General features: G+C 38.5%; 1 protein-coding gene across 4 annotated transcripts in view; it reads left to right on the forward strand.

Moving 5' to 3' along the window:
• The window catches only part of kcnip4a (potassium voltage-gated channel interacting protein 4a), a 140,496-nt gene that overhangs the window by 120,275 nt on the left and 5,231 nt on the right, over positions 1-14,990 (forward strand). For 3 of the 4 annotated variants that reach the window (XM_035945097.2, XM_023263538.3, XM_023263536.3), the window contains 6 exons: positions 4,683-4,807; positions 12,616-12,685; positions 13,172-13,242; positions 13,813-13,920; positions 14,630-14,734; positions 14,824-14,886. In XM_035945097.2, the coding sequence (XP_035800990.1) occupies positions 4,683-4,807; positions 12,616-12,685; positions 13,172-13,242; positions 13,813-13,920; positions 14,630-14,734; positions 14,824-14,886 (542 nt within the window). Of the gene's footprint in view, positions 1-3,493; positions 3,594-4,682; positions 4,808-12,615; positions 12,686-13,171; positions 13,243-13,812; positions 13,921-14,629; positions 14,735-14,823; positions 14,887-14,990 lie in introns of all 4 variants that reach the window. The other variant, XM_055007586.1, reaches the window with a different exon arrangement.

The following is a 14,990-nucleotide window of genomic DNA, read 5'->3' on the forward strand; positions in this document are numbered from 1 at the left end:
AGCTTGCTGTCAAGAGCAATATATCTTTGCAACAAAAGCAACATCTGTCTAATTCAACCTCAGCGAGGGCACTCAAACGTCTCGTCTCCGCTCAGGTAGGAAGGTGTGTGTCAGGAAGTTAACAAGAACAGATGAGAGCTTCATCCTTTAACTCTCAAAGTTATTGCGTTATTATAGGGGGCGATATGAATCGGCCTTCAATAGGAGCAACTCAGCAGTATCTTTCACAGCAGTCAGGTTTGTTGTGCACAGTAATTTTGTTATGAACACAGTGCCGGGGCCAGGAGCTTTTAACCATCTGCTCTGTGGTTTTACTGTAGCACAGACTGCATTTGAACCACAGAAGCATAGCCTCCAGGTCTGCAAAGTAACCTTGTAAATTTACGTTCTTTCTAAGGGCCAACAGGGGGCGACTCTTCAAGTCAGATTATATAGAAGTCTATTGAGAAAATGACCCTACTTCTCACTTGATTTGTTTAATTGTTAAACATTTTTCAAATATTTTTCTGGTCTCAATTGCTAGTTTTAAATCTCCTTCAATGCATTATAATGTTTATTTAGTAACTTAGGATTTAATTTAGAGTAAAACAGACAATAATCCAGGGTCTGTTTTAAGTTGGGGCTACTTTGTGATTGACAAGTGACTACTGTGTGAAAGTGTATAGTATCTTCACATCCATGCAACCAATAGTAAAGCCTGATAAAAGGCTACACACATACTGATAGAACTAGACAGAATTAGCTATGTGCTAATGTAATATATATCATAATATCAACGTTTACAAAAGCATCATTTGCAAAAACTGTTCCAGATTGTTTTATCTTCACTCATTTGAGGATTTCATAAAAGCACCTGTTATAAATGAGTCCTCATGGTGTACTTTAACGCCTGTAAAAGCGAATGACAATAGAAAATGACCAGACAAATGAACTATTTGACCTACAGTGATTTTCCAGGCAGAGAAAAATTGCAAGATCTAATTTCTCTGCCACCCCAGTGTGAGTAATGGTCATCCCTATTAAAATTGTCCAGCTCTGTGTGGCTACCTCTGTTTATTTTATGGAGTGTGTGGCCTGTAGTCCATTAACACAGCATGTGGTGTTTACATTTTCAGGGTGAAATGGTTCAGACGCATTAGATTTTAACTTTTTTTTGTCAGCTTTCTTGTCAGCTTAAGAAGCTTCATTCTTCCTCCATTCCAGGCAGTTTTTTTTTTATCTGTGAATAGCAGTGAATAAAGCAAAATCTCATACATCTCTAGTGTAACTACAAAACATCTCATCACTGCAATAGAACAACCAAAAGACTAACATATAAAGTAATCAGTCTAATTCAGTTTAACAACATTTTTCAGGTATCATTTTCTCTTGCCATCTAGCTGTACACTGAGCTTTTCTCAGCCTCTCTACCTCCATGATGTTGCGGATTTATGACACAATTTTCTCTGCTCTATGATGTAATTGTTACGACTACATCTCTTTATAGCCCAGCTTTATGGAGGCCTCTTAAAACTCCCATCGGCCATCCTGTCGTCTGTTTGACTTGGTACAAACATGCCATGAGCTTCAGCTCTGTTATTATTTTTACCTGCTACCTACAGTCTCGCAATTAATTAGGACTCAAGGACTCATCTTAACGTCCACCGCTGCCGTCAAACTTGGCACTAAATTTTTCAGAATACCCCGGAGTGGCAGGGGAAATGGGTTTGTGCAACTTTTAAGGCGAGGCTGTGGACTTAATGACTTTCACACTCAGACAGCGGTGCTGCCTACAACGCGAGTGTTTCTGTGGTGTACCGTGATCATCCATTCACACCTCGGATAGTCCGCTCTGGTTCCCCGCCTTTGTTATATTGAGTGTGAAAAAAAGATGATACCTGATGAGATATTAGCTTACACCCAGTTGTGAGGTCACTGGGTCCATATCATATTCAGAGCCTGTCCTTTACACCGGTGACCTACAATGTGCTTAGAGACTCATTAATAAGAAATGTAACCCAGTGAACTACTGCCTCTTGACTTGCAGTGATGCCATTCTTGAACTTGAGCCAGTTTCCTGATATAGGTTGAAATAATATGAACTGGAAAAAATTAATGTTCATAACAGATTGTAATTTTGTGAACAATTTACTCAATTTATATATTAAAATACTGAAACATATCGCAGAAAAAAAGTATTAGTTTACATATTAACTGCAAAAAAGGTAAAAACTAAAAAATTTCCACATCAAAAATCTGTATTTTTATAAATGGTAATTCATTCATTTACAATATTTGATCCTAAAATTAGACTATTTTTACTGCACTGAAATCAGACCAATAAAAATATTATTTCATAGATTATTGCTGTTATTTGAGAGAAAAATTATTTTGAGCTGGTTAATATTTTAACAGTTTTTTTTCAAATTTGTTTCACTGAGATTTTCACATTTTTTTTAAAATGGCATAATAATTTGTAAAATCACAGAAAAGGTACTAAAAACAGACTACAGCTGTGTCCACATTAATAATCTGTTTTTTGAATAATAGTTTATTTTACAAAGCCATTACATTTCAGTGTTTTACTGTATTCATATCAGGTGAAAATATCGTTATTTTAGAGATATTTGCTGTTCGTTTCCTAGTTTTACAGATTTTAAAAGTTTTAGTATTCTGCAGGTTTTAGCATATTTTTTCTGTCACCCTTGCTGCCAAATGTTCACAGAATTTTTATTTGTTTTTACAGTGCACAGTTTATCAATCAATTCCTGACTTCCCTTACATTTTCAGCTTGCTACAAACCTCTTTAGTGGGTGCTAAAAGATCCCTCTTTGCAGAGTATGGCATTTGATAAATAAAAAATGTCTATTATGCTTAAATTGATGAAAGCCTGATCAAAAAACAGGTTGAAACAGTTTTTTTTTTTTTTTTTTTAAATTTTTAATTGTTATCATTTCAGTGCTGGGATTTTTTCCATGTCTTTATGGTTGGAAAAGCCAGTCTGTTGATGTACCAAATGGTCCAGATTGAAATTTCTCAACTACTCAATGGAAAACCAAAAAAATTTCCACAGACTCTTGTTGTTCCAATATCTTCCATTTAATTTTGTGTTTCGTGCTATTTAGCAAAGGTCATCATAAAACAAGCTAAACTAAGATGATGAACATCATTACTGCTCAACATCCATATTTTTGCGTTGTCATTGTGAGCTTGTTGGATTTCTCACATTAGCATTAAGCCCAAAGCACCACTGTGTAGAGGTAAGGCTTCACAGAGCACTACCGAGGCCTAATTAAATGATTTGCCTGATTTTAAAGTCTACCAAATTCAAGCCTTGTCTTTTGATGCTGCCTGGTGCATGTTTAAATTCTGTGTTGTCCTGAAGAAGCAGAAAAGTAACCTTGTATCTTTATTAACCTTAATAAACCCTCCCCTGATGCATGTCCACTTTCCTAAGATGTACTGAGGCTGTTAGTTTCCTGGTAACAACAAGACCTCATGCTATATTTCCCAGGTTACCCTCAGATTGTCCACAAGCGCGGAGTGAGAGCTCGACTCATGAGGCTCTTTCCATGCTCCACAGCCAAAAAGTCATCCTCCAGTAATCAAAGCAAGTGGCTCTTCCAAGGCTCTTTCTCTCTATGTGTCTCTCTCTGCTGATTTTTTGTTGTTTGTTGTTGCTGTTTTTTTTTCCTTCTTGTGGTTTTCCTGAGATTAGAGCAGACACTCAATATACACTATGATTGCTGCAGCTGCATATCAGCTACAACATTCATTTTTAGAAATCCTGGTCACTGTTTCATGCGGAGCGCTTTGGTTTTGTAGAAGTTTACAAAATGCTTGTTGAATGTGTGAAATGATGTGCTACTGTATGCAGATTGTTTGTGTAGTCTGAAATTACTCCGAGCTCAATATTGTTGTAGGTGAATCTACTATTTACACTGCTGTAAGTCTATAGCTTCTGGACAAATGTGATGATGAAAATGAGCTCAAGCAGCTGTTTTATTTCCCCAATAATAAATCAGGTAAATTCATCTGTGAATCCACACTATTAGCATGACAGCAGCAGGTTAATTGTGGTCCGTTAGAAGATTTGGCCTTTTGGCCGTATGCCACAATAAGACTGTTGGAGCTAATGAGGCACTTAGACAGCATGTCACACTTCAGGTATATGAGAGGCCCTGTGCCAACAAGACGAGTCAAATACTGCGCTGCGAGGACAGTGCAGTCAGTGACAGTGCCCAGACAGCATCTGCCATCATTACAGGCCCATTAAAACACTTCACATGGTTCAGCCGCCCTCTTTCATGAAGAAAGCTCTCTGCCATGACCATTTGTTGCGTTCTGGGGTCTCAATAACACCAATTATCCCTGCTGTTTGTTTGTTGTAGAGAAGAAAAGGGCATTCAGATTTTGGTTTGATTTTGTGACGGATCCAAATAGAGGAACCTGGTCTAATGAGGTGAAAGTGATTCAGAATTGACTCATTTGAATGGATTTGTCGAGAATGTGATGCCACTTCTTGGCAGCATGTTGGATTTTGGCATTTTGAATCGAGGTGTTGCTAAATGTCTGAGTTTATTCGCAAAGCTGCTGCCGATATTTATAAGTGTGATCGAGAATCCCAGCTTCAAAAAATGCAAATTTACAAAGCCTCTTGCCGGCATCTGTTCACATCTGACCTTCTCCCTCCTACTCTCCAGACAGCGTTGAAGATGAGCTTGAACTATCTGCAGTCCGCCATCGCCCTGAGGGCCTGGAACAGCTCGAAGCCCAGACACGTTTCTCCCGCAAGGAGCTACAGATCCTGTACCGCGGCTTCAAGAATGTAAGTGACAAGGCCACCGTGCAGCCTCAGTGCCATACAGAATGTACAACTCGGAGGGTTTTGCTCTCTCATGGGCATGTCTTTCTCTTGGATATCAAAAAAAACGTGTTTTTCTTTGATTTTCTTCGATTTATTCCTCAACATCTTCTGTAGTTACCACTCAAACAGCTCAGCTTCCTTCTAGTTTTCATCACTGTTCAGATGTCACTCTTTCGCTGTTGTAGCAATAAATAATCAGGCATCAGAGGAATACAACTTTGCTGAGTCATCTGTATATTGCACTAAAGGTTAAAATGCCCAAGTGTGCTTAGCAGGAAAAATTGAAATTTCTGTACATTGTTCACTGTGGTGGAGATAATTAGGTCATCCCTCAAACCCACCACGGACGATTACTGATGAGCAATCCAGGCTGAAGTCATTGAGAGCAGCAAATATAAAACCACCTCACTTCACTGTCACCTCTGGTGTGAGGCGTAATGAGATGACCCAGAATTAACCCAACCCAAATTGTCGAACAATGAAAGAGGATAGTGAGAGTCCTGTGATAGTGGAATTCCCATGGGGCTTCAGTTTCCTGTTGAGCCTGCACTGTGCTCCAGCCAAGTCCCTGCAACGCCGGCCCATTAGTCCGCTGGAGACAGCGAGAGGTAAGAAGTGTACTAATGAGGCCTTTAATTTGTGCCGCACACCCTGCCTGACTTCTTCTGACGCTCAGGGAGACGGCGTTGCAGATGTTTATAGACAAGCTCCAATCTTTTCTTCTTTTTTTTTCACATAACAGTTTTGCATTTTATTTTTAACCACTCTAGCAGCAAAGCTCTAGATCCAAACTGGAATATCTCAACAGCTGTAAGAGAGATTCTGCAGAGATGTTCATGGTCCCCAGAGGATTTCCAAGATGAACTTTAACATAGTTGTGAACAGACATTCATGGTCTCCACATGATGAATCCTTCCACATACTGATCCCCTCAGCTTCCCTTAAGGGCTACAGTGAGGTCGACTTACATATATCTAAGTACCTTTCCAAATGAACTGTAAAAACTTTGGGAACCTCCTTAATTTATCATCTATATCATGAGCCTCTTACGGGTTATTCCATCTCAAATCATCAGGTTACTTCTGCTTGATCATCTCTGATTTGCTTGAAACTTTATCTTTAACCAGTTTGAAGCTACAGATCTTGTTCTATCTGGATCAGGCTATCTAGCAATATTTTTGTTTTTGTGGTCCAACTTCTCACTGTCAACAATAATATTGATTATTTCATTTTTGTGATGAAGTATTTCATAATAAAAAAGCATTCAGTGTTTAATTTTGTATTATTGCGACATGAAGCTACAAAGGATTCAGAAAATATCACTAGCTGATTTCTGCTATCAGTTATTTGTTAATATGAGCCCAAATGTGGGACTTTACATGATGGTGTCATTTTTTTCATGTTTTAACTCACCTACAACCAGAGATTATTTGACCTACTTCTCCAATATGCAGATTCTCAATCAGTGACATGATGAGAAGTAACGGTGAAAGGTTCAGGGTTTTATCCTTCATATTTTTGAGAGATTCTGCTGAAAATGGGTGGAGAGGGATTCTTTTTTCTCTCTCTCTTGTAAAGTATTTAATATATGAATCTAATATTTTACAAATAACATATTTTATGCAATAAAAAATTCAGGCAACTCAGAGATGGAAATCCTAAGAGCTTCAGTCAAAAGCAACTGGATTTCTTTTGTTTTTTTAAGAATGGATGAGAGCTGAAACATCTCCAAGAACGAACAAAAGAAGCCCAGTTCTTTACTGAAGCTCTTTGGATAAAACATGGTCAATATGATGTCAGCTAAACATTAACATGCTAGCACTGTTAGCTGAGCGTGCTGATGCCAGTGTTTAGCTTTAAATGCAGCCTTGAGTTGCTGCAGATTCCTTTTGTGGTTTAAATAATCTTCTATTTGATTTCCTAAGTTACTCTTCTCCGCTGTGTAATTAGACAGAAGTCCTACACTGGACAAAGAAAAGGTAATAGTACTTAAATTACAGCAATTAAACAGCTTATCTCCATCACTGAGTCCATAGAGCAGCTCATTTCTTTAACTGCTGGGGTCAAACAGCTCGTCTTACCCCAACCCGGCGACATTGAAAGAATGATGGAGCGCTTTTGAGGCCAGCCAGACTAATACGAGCTGGCCTGGTGCCCATGATGAGAAGTTTGGCCCTTTGTCCTTGATGTCCATGGTTTTGTAACAAATCAGACGCCTGTAATGCGGCAGCAGGGTGTGCATGAACAAACTTCTCGAGTCAAAGTCGAGCTTTTGTTTTAAATCCTGCAGGACATTTAGCAGAGACCGAAACAAGACCTTTGGTTCTGGGTCCTGCTCTTAAGGTGGAATATGAGCAAAGGTCACCTCGAAGGAATGAGAGAATCCATTGTTCCATTAATCCCTTGACCCCAGGTTGCAAGAAAAAGCACAATGTTGTCCTTGTGTCTCACTAAATCTGCTGGGTTTTTCTGTGTTCGCAGTCCGAGGCACTGACTTAGATTAAGATCTCTTACTTTGTATTCCAACAGTCATGGCGTCTCCGTTCGCAGGTTTATTTCATTCCCCCACACCGCTTTTTGCTGCATCGCTTCACAAGTCTCCGACAGGAATTTCATGCCTGGCCAGTTTTGCATTTCACAGATTGTATTTGTGATTTTATTATCACGGATGAGCAAATTTTACAAGCATATCGAATGAATACAAATACGTTTTTCTGATCTCTCACTCCATCTAATGAGCACCGAATAATGCGCAAAAAGAAGCAGTGTCCAAGGTCAAGTGGAAAATTATATCCTCATTGTTTATCATTCGACACGACATACCACTGATAATATTCCACTTGTTCTTTGCCATTTACAAGCAAATATATAGATAAGGAGATGGGATAGGGAAAGAAAGTAACCTAATGAATTTCCTTTGAATGTAAATTAGCTTAATATAAATGATTTTAAGTCCTTGAGTGGGTAATTCATTCATCTGTTCTCTGTTTTACTGATATAAAGTACAAGAAAACAGCTTTACCAAGAGCCTGATATGAATAATTTATGTAAAGAACAGAATGTGAATAAGGTCCTGACTTTTAGCTTCCCAAGATCAAAGTTTATCCTGGGGGACTTTTAGTCAGAATCTAAGTATTTCTCTGAACTTTAAATTGAATTGCCGAGCCACTGTGTTGTACATGGTAACTAGATGACACACACAGGCTTTATTCTCTATTGAAAAATCACCTCCCTCGCTGGTACCATCATGGGACTGAAAAGAAGATAAAATACAATCAGATGCCGTCAGTGCGAGACTCGGTTCAGCAATCGCTAAGTTTTACTGACCTTTCATTTTCCTTGGTGCTCGCGAGGATGAGTTAGAGACAACAGAGGACTTGGAAGACAGCCATTCGAATATTAGCGTCCTACTTAATGAGTGTGTTATTCATGTTGGCAGCTGTAATTGTCTGTCTGTGTAAATACACACACATACACACAGATGTGCTGAGATTCTAGAACAGAGGTGAAATTATGGGTTTAAAAATCCCCCTCCCCGATTTAAGTACTTCACCACATGGTATTTTCTTACGTTATTACTCCAACAAAAGCTGACTGTTAGGAGACCGTCCTCTGCACTGTTGTTGAACATAAACAAAGCGCTAATTAACAGAAGTAAACAGCAAAGAAATATTGGCTGTGTCAAATGTGCAAAGCAGCTAGAGAGTAATTTTGCTTTCAGGGTGGATACAGTTGGTATGATGTCCAGAGTTTCCTAGAAAAGCATCTTTGCAGTCTTAAAAAAATAAATTGCTGGTTAAAATAAGATGAATGGAGCTTGGAATGTGTTTATTTCCTTGCTAAAAGTTAAAGGAGAAGGTTGATATTGTATATTTGTCCTATAGATGCAATCATCCCTTTACTTTTTGAACAATTTATTATGCTTTAGACTTCATTTCAAGTATCTAAAATGGCATTTTCTCCTATCAAACTACTCTCAGAAACTCATGAGTGAATAAAAACGGTTCTTAAAAAGCAAAAATTGAAATCTCTCTTTTACAAAAGCTTTAGGACCCTTAATCTAATACTTTGAAGAAGACTCTGTGGCAAAGTCATTGTCGACTATTGGGTTTAGATTACAAAAATGCAGATTTATCCATTTAAAATGACATTTAGAACCCAATAAATTGAGATAAAAGTGAAGCGACTGAGGAGACTGTATATGTGGCGCCATTCTCAGATCAAAATTTCAGTTTGTTTACATCTTAAGTTTATAACCAAATACTTGCAAGTCTAATAATCAGCTTCTGTTGACCTTTGTGTCTCAGGCAAGTCTAGTTAATTAATTTTATAGTTTATCTGTTGTTACATTTTATTCTGTCTGTCTTTTTAATCTATGTTATGAAGCTTTTAATCTAGTTTTTTTTAAATTTCATGTTTAGATTTTATTTATTAATCGAGCTGTATTCATCTTTTTGGTATTTTCATGCATTGTTTTTCATCTGTTTGTATCTGTTTCTTAGTATTTTACAGTGCTTTTAGATTTTTAGTCTAACTGTATTTTTTATTATTTTAATGTTTAAATTTGTTTTTAATTACATTGTATCTAGTTTGTGTTGTTTTTATTGTGTTTTTATGCTTTGTTTTTAATCTCATTGTATATTGTTTATTATTTTATTGTATTTTAATTTTTTTTTGCTCTGATAATATATATTTTGGCTCTTTTTTGTATTTTCATGCTTTGGTTTTAATCTAATGATCAAATTTTTATTTTCTTATTAAGTTGCCAGTTTTGTCCTTTTAATCTTTTTATCTATTCCTTTTAATTCTTGCTTTATTATACTTTCTGCATGTTCCGTCTGACTGAGCAGTTATCTGTGGCGCATTATAAACTGCATCATGCTGCATGAAAGTTATTATATAGACAAATTACAATTGATTGATACTGTTCACTGGCAAATATTAGCATCTTCATGTCCTAAATTTAGAAGAGAAAATCCTGAACATGAGCGTATCATGATACTGAGCATATTATTTTATGCTCTTTTTAACATTTGGTTCAAAGCACTGTTGGGCCTACATTTGCCTTAATTTAGCTTCCAGTCTCATAGCTAAGCTAAGCTAACTGTATTCTCACATCTTGTGGCTTTATATCAGGCGTCTTCTCATCTAACTCTAGGCAAGAAAGAGACTAAATGAACTGCTTTCCTCTTGAAATTTGCTTGTACCTGGAATTGTTGCACAAAACTTGATATCAAAAGCTAGAATAGTTTTCACAGTGAATGACCAGTATAATTTAGATGTCTATTTATTCTACCTACAGGGGAGAACAGTTTTCTCCTTGGCTCATCATGAGGATCAATAAAATGGACCAACCAGTGGCTCTCAGACTTCATTAATCAGGTCACAGGCTGACAAACAACAATATGAAGACACACTTGTGCTCACTCTATCCCCTCAACTTCCCCAAAATCCTGTCTCACCTCACTTTACAAGATATGCAACTGGGTCTGTGAGACAAAGAGGCAGAGTGTCAAGGGACTTGTGTAGACAACCTTGCAGCATCTTTTCAGTTTGAAACACAAGAAGCCCGTTTGAAGCAAGGCAACAAGGTTTCATCTTTATTTTCTCGCTCCCACTGCTCTGTTTCCCTCAGTGGCTGATCAGACGTGGTCACGGGAAGCAGGAAAGCCAGTGTGCCCTGCGAATCTTATGAAGTTCAACATACCGAGAGAATAGTTTCTCTCTCTGACACCCCATTATCCCAGAGAAATGGAGCAAAAATGAGGCAGCAGCAAAATCTCCACGTTGTTTTGCTTTAAACTTTTAATTTTTACATAGCGCCACACCATATCTTGATGCAGAAGTTCATATGTGTATCTCATCTTCAGTATATCTTACTTTTTTCATATCAGAGAGCTGTTCATATTGTTGTACCCACAGTCTTTTTTTTTATCTTTTATTCCCTCCATCAACCTCCACTGTGGCAATTTTCTTATATAGAAAACCAAGAGAAACATGCGGCCCTGCTCTGGAAATTGCCCATACAGGTGGAGCATTTGCTCGGCTTCTAAATTCAATATCCTGCCAAAGTGTGCAGTGTGCAGTCTCGCACCAAGAGAGTGAAATTGAACCTGCAAAACTACTTGCATTTATCACCACGCTACTCTGAGGAAGGTCGTCCACCACGTCTTTGGTTCTATGAAAGGAGACAAAAGCGTCTTTGTCGGAGGTGTTATGTAAGAGTGTTCAGTCTTGTCCACTGAATGCTACCAGACAACCACAGGTGGGTGACCTCGAATAGCTGAGGACAAGATATCTATTTAGGCTCGGATGGTTAGACAGCCTGAAAACCTCCAAACTGAGTGTGACTTTCTGACTGTTACATGAGGGTGGCAGTTACGAAAATGAATCCTTGACAGAATAAAATGTTCCCTTTCTAAATACATATTTTCACGGAAAATTTACCTTCATCTCAGATTTTTTGATTTGCCTCCAGGTTTGAAAAGTGAAGCCAATGAGAAATTGACTTAAATCTGCGTTCTGTCATAGGGCCAGCAGGAGACAAATGATTGTCAAAGTGTGATTGTATAGAAATCTATGAGAAAATGAGCCTACGTCTGACTTGATGTGTTACCTCAATGAATATTTTTCAAATAGGTTTACGATATCACTCGCTAGTTTAAAGCCTCCTTCAATACAGCATGATGTTCATTTTGTAGATTATGGTCACATTTAGAGTAAAATAGACTGTGGCTACTGTATGATGGTATGTGTCCACAGGATCCGTCACTGAAACACTTCCTATTTATTGTCTATGTGAGACCCCGAACAATGCATTTTGGTAGCTTCATTGTGTTTCGAGAAACTGGGCATCATGTTGCCTGCTCCTTGTTTGCATAAAACTGAGGTCTCAGCTACTTTATGCAAACAAAGACAGTCGAATGTGATCCAGTGTTTCACAGAACTATCGAAAAACCTTTAAAGTAACTGTTTTTCATTTATAGTGAAGACAGATTCATCTTATTTCTTGCCTCAAATGTTTTCGGAAATTAGTTTTGCTTAACTGTTTTCGAGAGAAAGTTTTTGGTCCCGTTTAAGATCCAAGTGCAGAGAGCCTCCAGGTGAAGTTTTGTCTAGTCCAGTGTAGCCAATGTTTGCCCAGACATAAGAGGGGGAATCCTGTGTGGATTTCTGTTGAAGAGCGGCGGTCAGTCATCTATTGTGCACTGCTGAACTGTACGCCCAACAAGCGTCCAAAGCAGTGTAATCCTTCGCATCTAAAAGCATACCATGAGAGTGAATAGTGTCCTCAAGTCAGATCCAGCCCTTGATCATCACATCCGGTTTTGAAAGATGAAGATGCCGACGACCAAACTCGAGGCTTTATTTATTATTAGTCCACAAACCAACAGGGACGGAGCAAAGGGGTGGTTGTGGATGACCACGTCCTCTTTAGATTAAAATCTGGCCACCCCACCCAACCACTACTTAAGTCCATTAGAGTTCTGCGTGCATAATCCTCCATTCTGAATGTAATTTAAAGTGTAATTTTGGCAATTAAAAAAGGCTAATTTGAAACAACAGTTTAGATTTTTTTAATCAGCTGAAAAAAGCTTACAGAAATGGATCCATTGCTGTTCTAAATGCAGCTTACCCCTGAACTTCAAGCCAAGTTTGTTTGCTGGAAGTTTCCATGATTGGCACGTCTCAAGTCAAGGCCTTTAATGTAGGAGGGAGTCTTTAATGTAGACGATGAATAACCTGTGCAATTACATTTTGTCTTCCAGGAATGCCCCAGTGGAGTCGTCAACGAGGAAACTTTTAAAGACATCTACTCGCAGTTCTTTCCTCAAGGAGGTCTGTGCCCACTGCTTGGTTTTTCCAGCTTCTGCTCCCTTTCACCACTCTTTCTTATCTCCTCTGTGTGCTGGACAGACAGGAATTGTCTCATGTTTACAAAAAAAAATAAAAATCCAGATCACTTCAGATTAACCTTCCATCTGAGAAAAAGCAGTGACTGTGAGAAGTAGTTTGTATTTATGCAGCCTTGAGTTTCTCACTGTCGGCCCTCATCATTATGCAAAGATTCTACCCGAAGAAAAGTAGAGAAAGCATTAGGAGGCTTTGATATATCTGTTCAGAGAGAAGAAAGGCAGGCCAGTAAATATAATGGCACCCCACAAGCAAAACAATGATAAAACTCTTAGCTCTGAGCGCATTGTTCTCTCATTGTGGGGCTGTTTTCTTTGAAGTTGTACAAAAACATTGCTTTAATCTATAGTCGTGTTTGCGGTATCTGATCTGTAATCATCACACAGGTTTCTTTTGTTCTTCTCCGTATAGATGCTTCAACATATGCACACTTCCTGTTCAATGCATTTGATACAGATCACAATGGCTCTGTGAGTTTTGAGGTGAGTTCGTGTTGCTTTGTTAGTAGCTTTGCGGTTTACTTTATAACAAAACCTTGAAAATTCAGATTTCAAAAGAAAAAAAAAACACTCCTACAATACTGATAATACTGATGCTGAGCACTTTTAGCGCTTTACACCAGAGCATTATGCAACCTGCAACCCCCATCATGTTAATTTAGCCTCGCCAAGTTTGCTATCAACACCAAATTAATATTTATGAAGAGCACATACTTGCTTATTAGGACAGAAAGACTGTCCTGATGCCAAAGCGAAGCCTCCCTGGCTAATGTGCAGTCCATCCTGTTTTATAAGTACGGGGATTCCCCGAGGGCCCGCACAAAATATGAGTCGGCTAATAATTTGAATAATGAGGGATTTTTGATTTATAGCGTCCGCACTCTGGCTGTTGCGTCATTTGCCTCTAATTAATACCTGACATGCAGGCAGAATGTTAACATGTGAACACCCTCACATGTTAAGCATGCATGGTGACTGTTGTTTTCGTTCATCAAAGCTAGTTTTAAATGTGATATTTTGTGTAATTGTCTGCAAATCTTGTTTTCACTCCAGGATTTTGTCATGGGCCTCTCAATCCTGCTGCGAGGCACAGTCCAGGAAAAACTCAACTGGGCTTTCAACCTTTATGACATCAATAAAGATGGATATATCACTAAAGAGGTACGTCTCCTTCAACACTGATTGAAAGTTCTGCTTTTGCCACAGTGTGACGTCATTTGGCAAAATGCTGCGTTGGCTTTGGTGCCTTAGTTTTTTCACTTGAATTCAGAAATGTTGCATATAAAAGACAAAATAGTTGCCACTGGGAGATGCCTTTAAATTCTCAGAACTGTTCTCAAACTTCTGAAAGTAAAGCAACACACCATCACCAGTGCTGTCACTTTTGCTTCATTTTAAAGTCCTGGTATAGATGCAGTGCTGCACCATACAAATCTATGGAATTTAAGCTCTTCGCTGCAGGTCAGCACACCAGCTCACATGCAAATCTACTCAAACACTGTTGAACTACTACATAACAGGAAGTTGTAATATTGGGGGGAAAAGAACAGCGATACAGAATGCAGCAGGACTGAAACCGTGTTTTGAGACGATACGCTGAAGTTTCAAAGTGGAAATCCTCAGCAATGGCGTATTTCACTCATGATGTGACTTATAAAAAAAACCCCACCATTTAGACTTGATAACAAGGTAAAAAACTTGATTGTCACTGGAGGGGGTCTTTAACACAGGGCTGATTTCTGTCTGATATCCACTCATGCTCCTACGTGGTTGGAATACACTTTAAACACAAGTTATATGAGTGCAGCAGACGTCATCTCACTCAAAACTTCTGTACGTAAAAGTATATTTTTTTTTCTCTGCGTCGTAGGAAATGCTGGACATAATGAAGGCCATCTACGACATGATGGGAAAATGCACATACCCCGTCCTCAAAGAGGAGACGCCTCGCCAGCATGTAGAAGTTTTCTTTCAGGCAAGTGAAACGGCTGGCAGCAGTAATTGTCTTGTTTATGAGGCTTTAGATTGAGTTTTTCACCTCCTCTCACTCTCACTCTCCAACAGAAGATGGATAAGAATAAAGACGGAGTGGTAACCATAGATGAGTTCATCGATTGTTGCCAAAATGTAAGCTGGATCCCCCCAACACATCTGCTCTTAGTGCTGTTGGCATAAATCAGTAATCATTGCATTGTTTCTTTCTCTCGCTTTTTTTTTTTTTTTTTGTCTGC

The sequence above is a fragment of the Amphiprion ocellaris genome, chromosome 23 (genome assembly GCF_022539595.1).
Source record: "Amphiprion ocellaris isolate individual 3 ecotype Okinawa chromosome 23, ASM2253959v1, whole genome shotgun sequence".
In the NCBI taxonomy this organism is placed as follows: domain Eukaryota; kingdom Metazoa; phylum Chordata; class Actinopteri; family Pomacentridae; genus Amphiprion; species Amphiprion ocellaris.